The sequence below is a fragment of the Phalacrocorax carbo genome, chromosome 1, assembly GCF_963921805.1.
Source record: "Phalacrocorax carbo chromosome 1, bPhaCar2.1, whole genome shotgun sequence".
NCBI classification, from domain to species: Eukaryota; Metazoa; Chordata; class Aves; order Suliformes; family Phalacrocoracidae; genus Phalacrocorax; species Phalacrocorax carbo.
The window spans coordinates 75566326-75581692 of NC_087513.1; the positions used below are offsets into that span (position 1 = coordinate 75566326).

At 42.5% G+C, this 15367-nt stretch overlaps 1 protein-coding gene across 3 annotated transcripts in view; it reads right to left on the reverse strand.

The window, feature by feature from the left end:
• The window catches only part of ITPR2 (inositol 1,4,5-trisphosphate receptor type 2), a 279885-nt gene that overhangs the window by 141486 nt on the left and 123032 nt on the right, over positions 1 to 15367 (reverse strand). For all 3 annotated transcript variants that reach the window (XM_064460370.1, XM_064460362.1, XM_064460379.1), the window contains 3 exons: positions 13953 to 14153; positions 9391 to 9642; positions 7655 to 7780 (listed from right to left, as the gene is read on the reverse strand). In XM_064460370.1, coding sequence (XP_064316440.1) covers positions 7655 to 7780; positions 9391 to 9642; positions 13953 to 14153 — 579 coding nt within the window. The remainder of the gene's footprint in view (positions 1 to 7654; positions 7781 to 9390; positions 9643 to 13952; positions 14154 to 15367) is intronic.

The window sequence follows — 15367 nt, forward strand, 5'->3', positions numbered from 1 at the left end:
TGGACTATTTCTCGTTTAATCTGTTCAAAGGCTTGTCGTTGCTCAGGGCCCCATTTGAAATCATTCTTTTTCCGGGTCACTTGATAGAGAGGGCTTACAATCAGACTGTAATTTGGAATATGCATTCTCCAAAAACCCACAACGCCCAAGAAAGCTTGTGTTTCCTTTTTGCTAGTTGGTGGAGACATGGCTGCTATTTTGTTGATCACATCCATTGGAATATGACGACGACCATCTTGCCATTTGATTCCTAAGAACTGGATTTCTCGTGCAGGTCCCTTCACCTTACTTTGTTTTATGGCAAAACCAGCTTTCAGAAGGATTTGGACTATTTTCTCTCCTTTCTCAAAAACTTCTTCCGCTGTGCTGCCCCACACAATGATGTCATCAATGTACTGAAGGTGTTCTGGAGCTTCTCCCTGTTCCAGTACAGTCTGAATCAGTCCATGGCAAATGGTAGGACTGTGTTTCCACCCCTGGGGCAGTCGATTCCAGGTATACTGGACGCCCCTCCATGTGAAAGCAAACTGTGGCCTGCACTCTGCTGCCAGAGGGATTGAGAAGAATGCATTAGCAATATCAATTGTGGCATACCACTTGGCCGCCTTTGACTCCAGTTCGTATTGAAGTTCTAGCATGTCTGGCACGGCAGCACTCAACGGTGGAGTGACTTCATTCAGGCCACGATAGTCTACTGTTAGTCTCCACTCTCCATTAGACTTCCGGACTGGCCATATGGGACTGTTAAAGGGTGAGTGGGTCTTACTGATGACTCCTTGGCTCCTCAGTTGGTGAATGAGTTTATGGATGGGGATCAGAGAGTCTCTGTTGGTGCGATATTGCCGCCGGTGCACTGTTGTGGTGGCGACTGGCACCTGTTGTTCTTTGACCTTCAGCAACCCCACCACAGAAGGGTCCTTTGAGAGACCGGGCAAGGTAGACAGCTGTTCAGTTTCCTCCGTCTCCAAGGCAGCTACACCAAAAGCCCACTTGTAACCTTTTGGGTCCTTGAAATACCCTTTCCTGAGGTAGTCTATGCCAAGGATGCACGGAGCCTCTGGGCCAGTCACAATGGGGTGCTTCTGCCACTCATTGCCAGTTAGGCTCACTTCGGCCTCCAATACAGTTAGCTCTTGGGATCCCCCTGTCACTCCAGCAATGCTGATGGGTTCTGCCCCTATATAGTTCGATGGCATTAAGGTGCACTGTGCGCCGGTGTCCACTAAAGCTTTATACTCCTGTGGGTCGGACGTGCCAGGCCATCGGATCCACACAGTCCAGTAAGCCCGGTTATCCCTTTCCTCCACCCGGCTGGAGGCAGGGCCCCTCTAGTCCTGATCATGGCAGTCACAACTCACTTCCTGCAAATGTGAATCAGGAGTCCCTCTATTACACTTAGAAATAAAATCTGCACTTCTACTCCTCTGTCTGGGGACTTGTTCACTGGAAATTGGAGCAGCAGTTTTCCTGGAAGAGCCCCCCTGAGTGACTGTTCTTCCTTGCAGTTCATGCACTCGTGCCTGTAGGGTCGAGGTAGGCTTGCCATCCCACCTCATCATGTCCTCTCCGTGGTCACGCAGGTAGAACCATAGGGTGGCCCGTGGTGTGTATCCCCTTCTTTGAGCCAAAGGACGCTTATTCCTAACAGCTGAGACACTGCTCTGTCGAGGTGGGGAGTAGGACAGATCTTCTTTGAGTTGCTGGACCTCTTGGGATAGTTTCTCCACAGCAGAGACAAGCGAGGAAGAGATATTTGTGTCGTAATCTCGGAGTCTATCTATCACCTCTGCCACCGTTGGTGTCTCGTCATCTTTCCAGGACATCACTGCCAATGAGTTTGCATGCGAAGATGGTGCGCTCCGTACAAACTTCCGCCACATGGGTCGTGTGCACTCGGCTTCATCTGGATCTTTGGATGACCGTTGATCATCCAGGTCACCATAAATCACCTCAAACACAGCTAATTCCCTTAGATACTGGATGCCTTTCTCCATAGTTGTCCATTTTCCTGGGCGATATGTAACATCTTCTTTAAAGGGATACCTTTCCTTCACTCCAGACAGGAGTCGCCTCCAGAGGCTGAGGGCTTGTGGCTTTTTTCCTATTGCTTTGTCAACGCCCCCTTCCCCAGAAAGGGATCCCAATTGTTTGGCTTCTTTTCCCTCTAGTTCCAGGCTACTGGCCCCATTATCCCAGCATCGGAGCAGCCAGGTGACAATGTGCTCACCTGAACGACGGCTATAATCTTTTCGCATATCTCGCAACTCGCTTAAGGACAGGGATCGGGTGGTCTCTATTTCATTTATTACTTCTCCCTCCTCTCCCCGCGATGGCCCTGGTTCTTCATCATCCCGTTCTAAACGAGTTGATGTCCGCTTCCAATATTTTGTCTTGTGTATGGGGGCAACTGATACTGGTACGGGTTTATTTTCTGAGCTAGCTCCGGTACTTGTTGTGGGGGTTTGAGTGGCTGCAGTGCCTGTCGTCCGGGCTGGATTGTCTACAGTGCCAGTCACTTTGCATTTCAATCCAGAGACATTCTCTTCCCCCTGGGGGCATTGAATGCTGTTGAGCAGGGCTCGGTATGCATGGGCCAGACCCCAGCATGTTGCAGTTATCTGTGTCTCTCTGGAGTTCCCAGCGTAACAACATACTTTCTCCAAATATTCTACTAGTTTTTTAGGATTCTGCACTTGTTCGGGGGTGAAACTCCAAAACACTGGGGGTGCCCACTGCCCTAGGTATTTGCCCATGCTATCCCACATGCCCTGCCACTCATAACTATCAAGCCTCGGGGCAGATTTCTGGGTGATATTCTTAAGTTGCTTAGTCAAAACCAAAACAACCTGCCCAAAAACTAACAATAAGTGCACCTTAACCACCCAAGGATGTTCAAGATACAAAGACGTTGTTGTAACAAAGGCACAGACATCATAGAACAAAGTTGCAAAGGTATTATTCTGTATTTCCTCCATATAAAATCTCTCAGAGGAGGAGGTATAATTGCTAATTGCCTCAACAAGGTGGTATCCAAAGTACAGTAACGGTTTCAGCAAAAACCCCAAATACCAGATAAAGCTGAAAACGAGTGTTTGTATAACAAATCTTGTAGGCAAAACATTACTAATCACAGCAGAACACAGCAGACTCAACAAACCAACACCAATCTGTAACACCAACTGCAAAAAGGACAACATGGTGCTGTGACCAGCAGCTGTTGTTATCTCCAACCCTTGAGCCCCACGTTGGGCGCCAAAAGGACTGTCGTGGTTTAGCGGCAGCTCAGCCCCACACAGTCGCTCGCTCACTCCCCACCGGTAGATGGGGGAGAGAATCAGGAGGGTAACGCTCGTGGGTTGGGATAAGAACAGTTTAATAATTAAAATTAAAAGAAAACAACAGTAGAAATGCAATGTAAAGGAGAACAACGAGAGGCGCAAAGCCCCGGGGGGGGGGGGGGTGGGGGGGGAAGGGAGGGGAGAGGGGGAACGAACCGCCGGAACAAACTGCCCGCGCCGCAGCCGCGCGCCGCCCGCCGACCCGACGCCGCGCCGCCTCCGTGCTCCCTGCAACTGCCCCCACCTCAATATATTGGTCATGGTGTCACATGGTATGGAATGAACCTGCCATTGGCCAGTCGGGGTCAGCCGCCCCCACCATGGCCCTGCCCCTCCCAGCCCCCCCCCCCCCCGCCACGCGGCAGAGCGCGGGAAGCTGGAAAGGTAGCTGACCCCCACAGTGAGGAGAATTAACCCCTTCTCAGCCAAAACCAGCACATAGGGAATCTGTGTGAGAACAGAATTAATTTTGTTTATAGCCTTCATATTACTACCCGAGCATTTAACAGACAATCAAGAACCTATGTGCTACATACTTACCTTTACATTGCTTTATGGATGGAGAACTGAGTCCAGAGAAGCTGAATGACTTGCTTAAGGTCACAGAGAAAAGTTGGTGACAGAAGCAGAAAGATAATCCACAGCACCTGAATCTCACACAGGGTGCTGTGCTCCCTAATTGCACAGTGCCACTGTCACACTTCGACACTACAAGACAGCAATTTCACCAGGATCATTTTAAGGAAGGTTACTGACGTGACATCCAACAGCACCCATGTTCAGGGGAAAATACAGCTCACAGGAACACAAAAGTATTTTGAGTATAATACACAAGCATTGCATATGGTAGGCCAAGGAATAACCAAAGATAACTTGAGACCTACAGAAATGAGGCATCTTGAGGATATTTGCTTGTCTGCTTTTCTAAAATGTGCCAGATAAACAAGTCATGGCCCCATGTAGTGCATTTTTTATCACCCCAGGAAAGGAAATATTTTGGTCAGAGCAGCAACACTGCTAAAATAGCAAAGTCTTCAGCCCTTCCGTTTTGGGAAAAGTGTGACACCACCACCATCACCCCGAGTCCTCACAGAGGTAACAAAGATTCATATAATAATCCAAACTTAAAAAAAAAAAAATCATAGAACTAAAATCCTCTTGAAGTTCTGCTTTTAATTAACCTGCATGCCAATTTTGGCTGGAACCAGTAGCTCTGAGGCTCAGCGCTTGTGATCCCAATGGGAAGACAGGGAGCTGTGCAGTGCTAGCACGGTGAATTCAGAAATTGCCAAAACTAAATTCTAGAATGCTTTTAAGCTCTCCCCTTTGCTTGTCTAAAAAGCAGAGCCATATGCTGGGATGCCACTCTGCTCCAACACCAGTCTGAAAAATTCCCAGCGCAGAAGGAATTCTGAAATCCTCTCATTTGTTCTTATCCCTCTGCTCTTTGGGGACTGAAAAATGTTTCCCTGTGGAAGAAAAAAACTGAAATGCATGAAATGGAGATGAAGATTGAGAAAGCAGTGTTTAAAAACCCCTTAAGAGGCTTTGGGACTGAAACTCACATGAATAATACTTCAAAAATTCTGCAGAGAAAGCCAGGATGACTTTACAGCTGTCAGATCCTGGCTCTTTCTTTAATACTGCTCAGACTACAGCTGCTGACTTACAGACTGGGCCACACACAGGAAAGGGAAGCCTTTCCTTCAGCAGCAACCACTTTGCTTAGTGCAATGCTTTCAGTCATACACAGGAGAAAGTAGGTTGGCAGAAACTGTAGAAACAGGGTGTCTTTGAAAGCGCGACTGCTTTTGGCAAACTGAATTTATACATGAATCCGCCTCATGCCTGCTTTGCAATGTATCACGTTGTTGAAAGAGAATGACAGTTGGGGACTAAATATTTCCTTCCTGGATCCAGAAACAGATTTAAAAAATGGGTTACTTTTTTTTTAATAAAAAAGGAAATAACCCAACCTGAGGACAACACTCTCCATCTTTCACCTTAGTGCTCTCTAATAACAGACTCAAAGCTCACAAACTCACCCACTGACAGGCATTTGTAGCAGCTAAAAGAAAAGCATTTCCCCTTCCCCCACGCAAAAGCATCCCTTTTAGCTCACTGGAACACAGAGGATCAAAGGGCTCTTTTTCTAAATGCTTTGAAAGCTATTGTAACATCTTTCATGAGGCTGACAGCATTCTAACTGTCCTGATAGCTACATAACGCTGATATATTTATAACACACAGGCTCTGCCTGCACCCCAGAAGACCAAACCTGAACAAATATACTCAATAACGTGGAAGATACGGCTACCCACGGGGACCTGGCTGAAGAGTGGGGCAGGCCAGCACACTTCTGACATGCTCTTTTAGCCCTTAACCAGGAAATTAAAAGTACTAATTAGGCACCTGCCCTGAGGGCTTTGCAGGAGAGCAAAATAAACCTGCATTTTGCCATTCAGTGCCAACAGCACACACACACAAAATACAGCATTAATAATACATTCACTCTTCACCTCTGAAGACCTGGAGTCTAATTCCTCTTGTGAGAAGGGGATGTGAAAACAAGCTCAGTGGTCACTAGCATCAGGACAACTCTGCATCATTTGGCATAGTGCAGTTTGTCTCCAGGCTCATGAAGGGAACCGTGGACAGAGCCCTCTTTCTACCTCTCTGCTTCTAGCCCAAGGGCAAAGAAAACTGGTCACCTTCAAGGGCTAGGGAGGGTAGTCTAGAGGGTCAGGGCAGGGACATGTTAGGAAAGGGCAGCCCAGACAAGGATTAAACAGGAGAAAATACTCCTTCTGCTAAAATCAGCAAGGTTAAAAATCAAAATCCCCCTCCGAGAAGGTTTCTGATCTTAATTTTCAAACAAGCTTGGTTTGTTCAGAAGGGCTTTCACTGTAGAAAACAACCACAGAGACAAGAAAAACAGCAAGAAAACAGGGTTTTAGAGGTCTCATTACTGCTGAAAATGACTACCACCGAAAAAAGAGCACAAATGTCTGTCTTAACCTGTTCCCAGAAAAAAAAAAAAAAGAAAAAAAAAAAAGAAAAAACCCAACCATAAGTTCTCTGTTTCACAGAGAAAGGAACAGATCCCAGTGCCTATCACAAGTCTTTGCACTCACTCTTCTTTTGGCATAATCCATGGTGTTTTCTCCCAATCTGTTTCAAAGAGATTATTTTGTGGCACGCTATTACTTTGGGGTAAATGTCTGCTGCAGGACTGAAATGAAATTCTTTTACCTTTTTTTTCTTTAATTTCAACAAAATTAAAGACAAGAGGAGTGAGAACTTAAGGATTATGAAATGTAACGGACTGTGAAATGGGAAAAGAGAGGCATGAACTATGACAACATGCTCTATAACAGCTCCAAAAGACTGTCCAGCCTCAAGAATCAAATGCAGTCCACCAGCCACCAAAAACCTGTGGTTCTACTTCTCGAGCAGAAAGACCAGCTCCATTAGTTGGTATTAATATTAGGCTTTTACAAGAAGCATTACCTGCTAGAAAAGGATATGTAATGTAAGCTGTAATCGTTATGTCACACTAGCTTCCCCTCATGGCTCTACTATTGAATTTTATCATTCCAGAAGTCATAAGACTCCCCTCATTTTCTGCCTCCAAAATACCAGGGAATGGAAGCTTAATTCAGCTTCTGACTTGAAACTTATTTCATCAAGTCATGACACCATGAAGCTCACTAGGGTCCACAGGAATTGCATGCCTTCAGTACTAACTGTGCCCCATCATCTTGCAGCCTATAGTTCGTGCATGAATTAGTATTCTGAAAGACTTCACACCTGCCTTCCGCATCAGCGGCGAAAACATAATGACAGTAGAATAAAAGACAAAGACAGGCCAAAGTGAGACTAAAGAAGGAACACGAGCCAAATAACTTCCTAATCCCCGATCCTCAATCTACCTACAGAGTAAAGCAAGAAGATTACAGATGTGGCGTTTTTTTAATCACCACCATAATGACATGTAACACACGCTCCCAGAAGACATACAGAGACTCTCAACCCTGTACATGCATCCAATTTATTTTTCTGGAAGAAAAGAGAAAGAAACATGGGTTCCAAGATGCCCTTTTAGAAAGAGAAGGCTGCCAGTAATTAGCAAGTTAAATGATGACAAATAACATAGAAATGACCATTTGCCTAAAAAAACAAAAAACAAACCACACTTGTTCTATTGTCAACTCTGAAAAAAATAGTTAATAAAAGAAGTTCACCAAAAAAAGTTATTGCCAGTTCAATTGCCACCCATGACTATACTGTAATATTTAATATCCCATGAAGCTTACCCTTGCCATATCAACAAGGAAGTTCTCAAATAACTTCCAAATATGGTTACTGGCATATATTTCTTTCATTTCCACTTCAGTGTCCACGTAACAGTGGTTAACAAAATTAACATAGGCTATTTTCACCTGTAGGAACAGCAAAAACACAAACAATATGAAATGGAACAGTAAAAACCATTAACATGATGTTTTCTACCTGCAAGAATAGTGAACAATAAAGCTGATCCTTCAAGTACTAACAAACACTAATAATAGTAATAATGCATAAGTTCAGTTCGGAAGATTTAAGGAGAAGCACACAACAAATGCATTAATGTACTTACTGAAAAATCACATGAAGAAAAATGGAAAGGTTTTGCAAACATTCTTACTCTAATGACAAAACCCCCACAAAACAAGCCAATAATAGATCTGACATTTAAATTATATTAAGACTACAAGGGCCTGCCTCCAAAGCCAGGAGCTGTCAAAATGCAGGACATCCCTGCACTTGCCGGCTGACTGCTGTGGGTTGATGCCTTGTGACAGGCTTGCCAAATATATAAAAAAAATTTCTTTAGCAGAACTGGGACTGCAATCCCTATATTCCCACAATCCTAATGCAGCACTTGCATTCAGGGTGGGTGTAACTTGGATCCAAATGGAAGAGAAGGGTTCTGCAATGCTGGGACTGCAGCCACAACAGCACAGGGCTTAACAGGAAAACTGCAGTCTCAGTCCTCTCCCGCATTACAGGTCTGCATACGCGCATCATAAAAATGGGTATCCAGCACCTGAAATGTTTAGGCTAAATATAAACATATGCAGACACACTGAAAATTTCTTGTCACAGTCAAAGGAGAGGAGATAGTTGCATATGTTTAATGCAGTCAGGAGAAAACTCATGTCAGACATTTAGGTTTCATTTGTTTGGGCTTTTTTTTTTTTAATTAGCGTCTGTTGAAATTAATGTCAGGAGGAACTTTTGAGCAAAGCAAATATTTTTCTTTTAAGAAAAGAATTGACCACAAAGGGAGTTTTTCATGGCATTAAAGGAGTCTTTACTCCTGCAGGTCCCAGATCTATTGACATGAGCCACATTTTTCCACTAGACAGCCCGCAGAAATCCGTCCAACTAATACATAGGGCCCAAGCAAGCTCCTTGCAAAGACTGAAAAAATTTCTTTTGATCACATCAGGTTTGGTGCAAACAAACATTCTCCTTCTGATCAGTGTGAGGTATCACAGTCCTACTGAAGTATGACTGGTAGTAGCTGCAGAATTGGGCCTCAATATGCAGTATATAAAAAACATTTGCTGGACTGCAATCAAATTTAATAAAAAGAGACTTCACCCAAAACTCCCACTGACTTCAGCGTGACCAGAATGTTGCCCATCATTTCCAACAAATTCAGGCAGTGGCAAAACGTTGACTTGACAAACCACTCAGCTGAGTCTTCATCACAGCTACAGCACAAAGTTATCAGAGCATTAAACTCTGATAGTGGCTGGACAAACCCAGGAAAACAAAACAAGGTGTCTGCCCCAAAAAGCTGACAATCAAAGCATAAGGGACAAGGAGTTTTCTTGTTTAAGAAAATACTGGCTGTCCTTTCTCACTTACTCACCTTAACAAACACCGTTTCCAGCCTGTTTTCTGTGCAAATATTCAATTTGCCAATGTTATAAACAACAAAACATTTTCGGAGTTTCTTAAAACCATAAGTCTGCTTCCTCGTCTGCTTCCTGAATCTTACCTCGGGTATGCAGTCATCATGGGTCACTACTCTCACTATATCATCCAGTGGCAGAAGTGAATTGCACTTGATCTCTGTGTATACATTCTTTCCTTCTGTACAAGCCGCTAGCAATTCCACTAGAGTGATGTGATATGCTAAGGGTCCGCTCTCGTCTGCTCGATCTCGCTCTGAACACATCATTTGGAGTAGGACTGGAAATGATGCTCTGTCATTGTAGAATATCAACACATCTTCACCACCATTTATCAGCTGAAAAAGATACCACAAAGTTTTAAGCACCCTGCACTGCAGTCATTTTGGACTCAATGATCTTAAAGGTCTTTTCCAACCTAAATGATTCTATGATTTTCTTAATTTCTTATTTTGTTCTACCTTTAAGTATGCAAAGACTGTCTAGCTAAGAAAAAAAAAAAAAAAAACAAACCCCAAACCAAAAAACCCAGCCCAAAAATTAGCCTGATGTGGCTTACCAAATACACATGTCAAAACAATATCCAAGACAAACTTCTGCTCTTTATCTACACAAGTGCACACCTGGAATAACTCACCAAGGAGTGAAGAAAGCAATTTCTATGTAGCTCTGTGTTTACCTAAGACAGCATGTCATCCTTGTTATTCCTACCATCTCAGTGTGTGTTTGAAGTTAATTAGTTACCCTCATCTCCTATGGTGAGGCCAGGATGCATTATTATCCCTTGACTTGAGGTGCAGAGGGATTAAATCTTCCATGCTACCTCGCACAAAAAACCTGTGGCTCACCTAGAATTTAACCAACCTCTTCCGTGCCCTTGCTCAGCATCGGAAACAAAGGATGATTCTTCCCAGCCTATGCAAATTTGGCAGGTTGTTCTTGACACTGTCAGTGTCATGCCAGCACTTCCATTTAAAACTGGTGTATGTGATAAATCTTTGATTTTGCTACAAGCACAATGCTCGTCTCAAGGGGATCCAGTGTGGAGGTGGATGCTGGCAGTCCCATCTCAGCGGATCTCACAGAAAAGTTTTGCTCCAATGCTGTTTTGAACCCCCCCATACAATGAATATACCTACTGCCAGCGCTGCTCGGTGAGCTCGAGTGGAGCTGGGACAGGACAGTAGTCCTGTCTTCTCTCCATTACTTTCCTTTTACGCATAATACACTCTCAATGTGTGTGAAAATAAGCTCCCATAAACCCTTCCTAGTACAGAATACACCCTGGCAGCACAACAGCAGTACATATTTTGTAAATAAGGCTCTTAACACATCCAAGTCTATACCTGACATGAAATCCTAGCTTACTGAATTCAAGGGCAGAAATAAAGGTGGAGCTGTTGAAAGAAATGGGAAAACAGCAAGAGCAGGAATGAAAAGTAGTCTCACAAAATAAAAAGTCAAGAAACATTTCGTTACATATTCCTGGGTTTCAACATTTCAGATTTTGAAATTACAAGTTTTCTGATTGTGTTTTCCCCGTTTCTTGCTTACTTAAAAATCGCTTTGACAATTGGATAGTGTGAATTATGAATTCTCTCTTTCTTGCAATTCCTATTTCTCATTTATCTTTGGGTTTCTAAAGTGCTTCCACTCCTGAGTTTTCAAAACAGACATTTTCTGGGCAATCCACAGTACAGAAATAAAGTTTTTAAAGGCACAAGTGCTTGGAAAGGAGGAAGGAGACAGTGCAGGGACCCAATATACCATTAATTTCCCTGCACTCAATGGCAAAAAAAAAAAGGGGGGGGGGGGAGGGGAATATGGTTATTCAAAATATTAGAAAATTGACCTAACTTTTTAATACTGATGTCTGGAATACTCTGCTCTCAGGACATTTCACATACAAAATCATAAAAAATTAATCCACACCAGGTCCTCTGGGAAAGTACATGGTCTGTCACTTTCTACTAAGTTGTTCACCACATTCCCAGAGTTATTTTCCACTTGTGTACATTTTGCAGAGGAGAGGGAAGACAACTCTTTCCAGGTTCCCCCAGAGTTACACTTTTATGGCAAATCCAGACCTATCTGTACCAGTATTGCTTGATATTTTATCATAATCAAGTCAAACTGACCCCTCATCCTTTCACGTACTTATCGCTGATGAATGAGGAAGAAACACCAGGAGATAGTGAACTTGTGAAACATGATGCTGCATGGCATGCTTGCTACATACTGACTGTGAGGAACCACAAACCAAAGCAGACAATGTTGCATCAGCACTAGAAGAGCTAAGGGGAATGAGGTAATCATCGTCAATGCAAGGACAGAAGATGTTGTCATCCTTTTTCCCCAAGTTATCCACTTTTAAATGTGATTTCTGAAGAGCATCCAAACATTGACCCAAGCAGAGACAATGAAGTCTGTTTAAAAGCAGAAGAGGAACAGAAGTATCCAGTGCTAGACAAAGTTCTCACTGAGCACCATGAGCTCAGTGATGGGGGAAAATAAAAAAAGCCAAACAAAAAAACCCAGCAGCATTTTCTTCCACTAAAGTATATTTTCAATGAGTTAAGAAGTCTATGGAAGTATAACGAAGGTTGGTCAGTATTGGAGCAGCTGTTGATGCTCTGTGATGTATCACTCCAGTATACTATAGGTAATAGAAAACTCTACTGCCACACTGATCTGGTTCAAAAGTAAATTCTGCTTTCCCTTTTGTAGTAAAGTTTGCACTGATAGGCACTGTTCTTCCAAGAACCTCAAAGCATGCTTATAATGAGAAAAAGCGCCCTACGGAACCTTTCACGTCGGTAAACGTCATTACTAGCACTCTACAGACACGGGGATCAAGGATAGGAGAACAAGTGAATAAGCCAGGTTGGGAACGTTCAACATATTTTGTAGAAGTACTGTTTTGCAATGGTGCTCCTTCATCTGTATGCCCTAAAACATTTAAATATGATCAGCTTATCCCTTACTCCCAGTAAACAGGAATAAACTACAATATCTTTCCTGTGGGTAAAAGAAAACACAGGAGTAGGTGAGGCATGCTGTACACACATACTCTAGATAGTCTTGTGGTAAATTGCTTATATGCCCCATCTGGAGGCACAGAAGTTACACCACTTGTTTAAGGTCACAAAGTACATCTCAGTTATCTACTGAGAAACTGTCCTGACTCCCTGGCAAGTTCCAAGCATTTGGCTACACTGTTCCCTTTATATTGGATTGCCATTCAAGCGCCATTCAAATTTCACTATTATCACCCTCTTCTAATAAATCATAATTACTTACCTGTAATTTCCTACATTTTTTTTAAAACAGATCATCATCTTACCCTCTTTCATCAAAATAGGGGTGCTCCCTCCCCCCAGCAAATTCCTGCAGGATTCACAATGTAAATGTCACATCTGAGTTCATTTTGATTTTCCTCATGCAGTCAGCTTGAAAATGTAATACGACAATTTATCTTTGTGCTATTATAGGTCAGTAACAAAATTTATTTAAATTGAGAAAAATTTAAACTTTTTGTTTGATGAAAGCAAAAAACCTACAAGAAGTTGTGGTAGAAGGGGAAAAATCTAAAAGCACAAAGGCACAAGAACTGTTTGAATTATGTAAATCAAAGGCTTGTAATTGATATTGCATGTTAAAACACTTCAGTCAAATTGAAAAGGTTGAGGTGGATTCCATTAAAGGTTATCCATGTAGGGTGAAGCTTTATTTTCTTAATGAGAAGTTTTTCCTCTTTGTTGCTGTGGAACAAAATTTCAGCAGGGTTTAGTTTTATTCATATGGCAACTAGAGCTTACCTCTGTTTTCTTTGTGAAGAGGTCTCTTAAAAAAAAAAAACACACACCAAAAAAAAGCACTTTGTAAAAAAAAATGTTCCTTGGTCTCTGATCCTACCTAGACTTTTCACCGTATTCAACTTTACCCACTTATTAATCTCATTGAACTGTTAACATAATTACAGTTAAATGCACGAGTGTCTGCAAGTTGAAAACTTCATTTATCATGCACACTATACATCAAATCCTAATTGCAGAGAAGTCAATTGGGTATTTTCCTAGTAACTTTATTGGCATAAAGATTTGTCCACAAACCACACTGTGGAATTTACCAGGTCAGACTCCAAATCTAGCTAGTTAAAGCTAGAGTAGCTTTACTGACTTTCACAGAAAAGCTCTGAAACAAAAGAAACAAAAGCAGAAACTTGTATCTAGAATTGTTACACATTAAAAAAATGGTCAACAACACTATTTAGATGAACCTATATGGCAAAACCATGCCACAATATAGCAAATTTGGTGCATAAGTGGGATCCTAAATTACAGTACAGGAAAGTGAAGGTTTATGTAACTCAGATTTCCATGCTACATAATCTACAAATAGACATCTCTGTATCACCATGCTAACACTCATGTTTTCTTTCTAGTAGTTATACAGATGGCCTTACAAAATTAGATTAAAGTCACAAAAACGTCTGCTAAAATATTCATTATTTGTGATACCATTTAAAATTTTAAAGCGATGATGCCATTATATCCCATTGGTATCAAGAGCAAAAAAAGCAACCTCAAAATGCTAGTGTGTTAAAAAGACATCACACAAGTGATTAACAGATGAACCCTTTACTTACCTCTGTCATTACCATGTCCTGGCATTTTTTCACATATTTGCCATCTGCTTTCACAATGGTCTGCAGGAAGCGCAGGTACTCCACATGACGGCCATGGGTCTCGATGCAGTGTACAAAGTGCTGCACCACTCTTTCACTAATTTCATTACACAGAAGGTAATTATTCATGAAGATGTGACGCATGGTTTCAGCTTCCAGGAGCTAAACAGATTAAAATCAAAACAGCCTTATAAGAAGAACAGATTTGTTTTGAGACTGAAAGATTCACAGGACTCTAGACTAGAGGAAGGCACATTGGTAAAGGGAAACTGGAAAAGTCCAGTGTTCACCAGCCCAGTGATTAAGCAGTAACTTAGGGCCTAGATTTCAATTATGATGGGATTTCTCCACACTTTCCTATTAGTACAAAATGGTCCTAGGGTGGACATAAACAAAATCTGCACCCGCGTGGAAGGTAAAGACACACACATGCATACACACACACACTACAGGGCTAGAGCACTCTATAGGGACTTAGGTATACAAGACAGCTGAGACCACATTCATCCCACTCACCATCAAACTTTGCACTGAGGCAACCAAGTAAGATGATTAGCTACTGCTGGCTCCACAGCCGGCAAATAAATCATTGCACATGCAGCCTGATCACTCTCTGAAGAACATCTCTTTCCACATTAACTACAGAAGGAGCCTAAGGCTATGTTTCTATTGGTGAGTAGCATGGTACAAGAGGAACAGAACTGCAGCAAGAAAGGGATGATGCTGAGGACCCAGCATCCAGACTTGACGCATTCTTGAGGATTTTGCTTCAAACTTGCCCTAGTTTGGTCCCTTGGACTAAAGGCTGACAAGGGTCACGTGTGCTGCTAGAGTGTATTTTTCTGTTTAATGTCATCTGAAAGGAATCCACACCAAGTTTGCTCCACAATGTGAACAAAACCACAATAACTGGGACAATCAGAAGATCAACTTCAAAAGAACAGAAATGCAAGTGCAAGCAGGCTGCGTACTTGGCACCTGAGTTAAGTGTCAGTATTGGATAGGATGGAGTCTGGGTCCTAGTCCCCACTGTGGTCAGCTCAGCACCTTTCAGTAACACCCACATACATACACACAAAGGGGCCATGACAAAGATTTATTGTAAAGACAATGATTTAATAAAAGATCAAATTTTAGATTAGTTGAATTAAATGGAAGCATCATCTACAAAAATATATGGGTCTCATTCTGCTGTCACACAAGCTTCGTGACAGCATACTCACAGCATCTTCTGCCTTGACTTATAGTCTGTGAGTGAGTTAGGATGAATAAGATCAGAGTCAAGCTAAACATGATGTGATGATGTGACACGTGTTCATAGATACTTCCAGTAAATCCCACAGGTAATGTTGTTTTCCACTTTTAAAATGGCAACA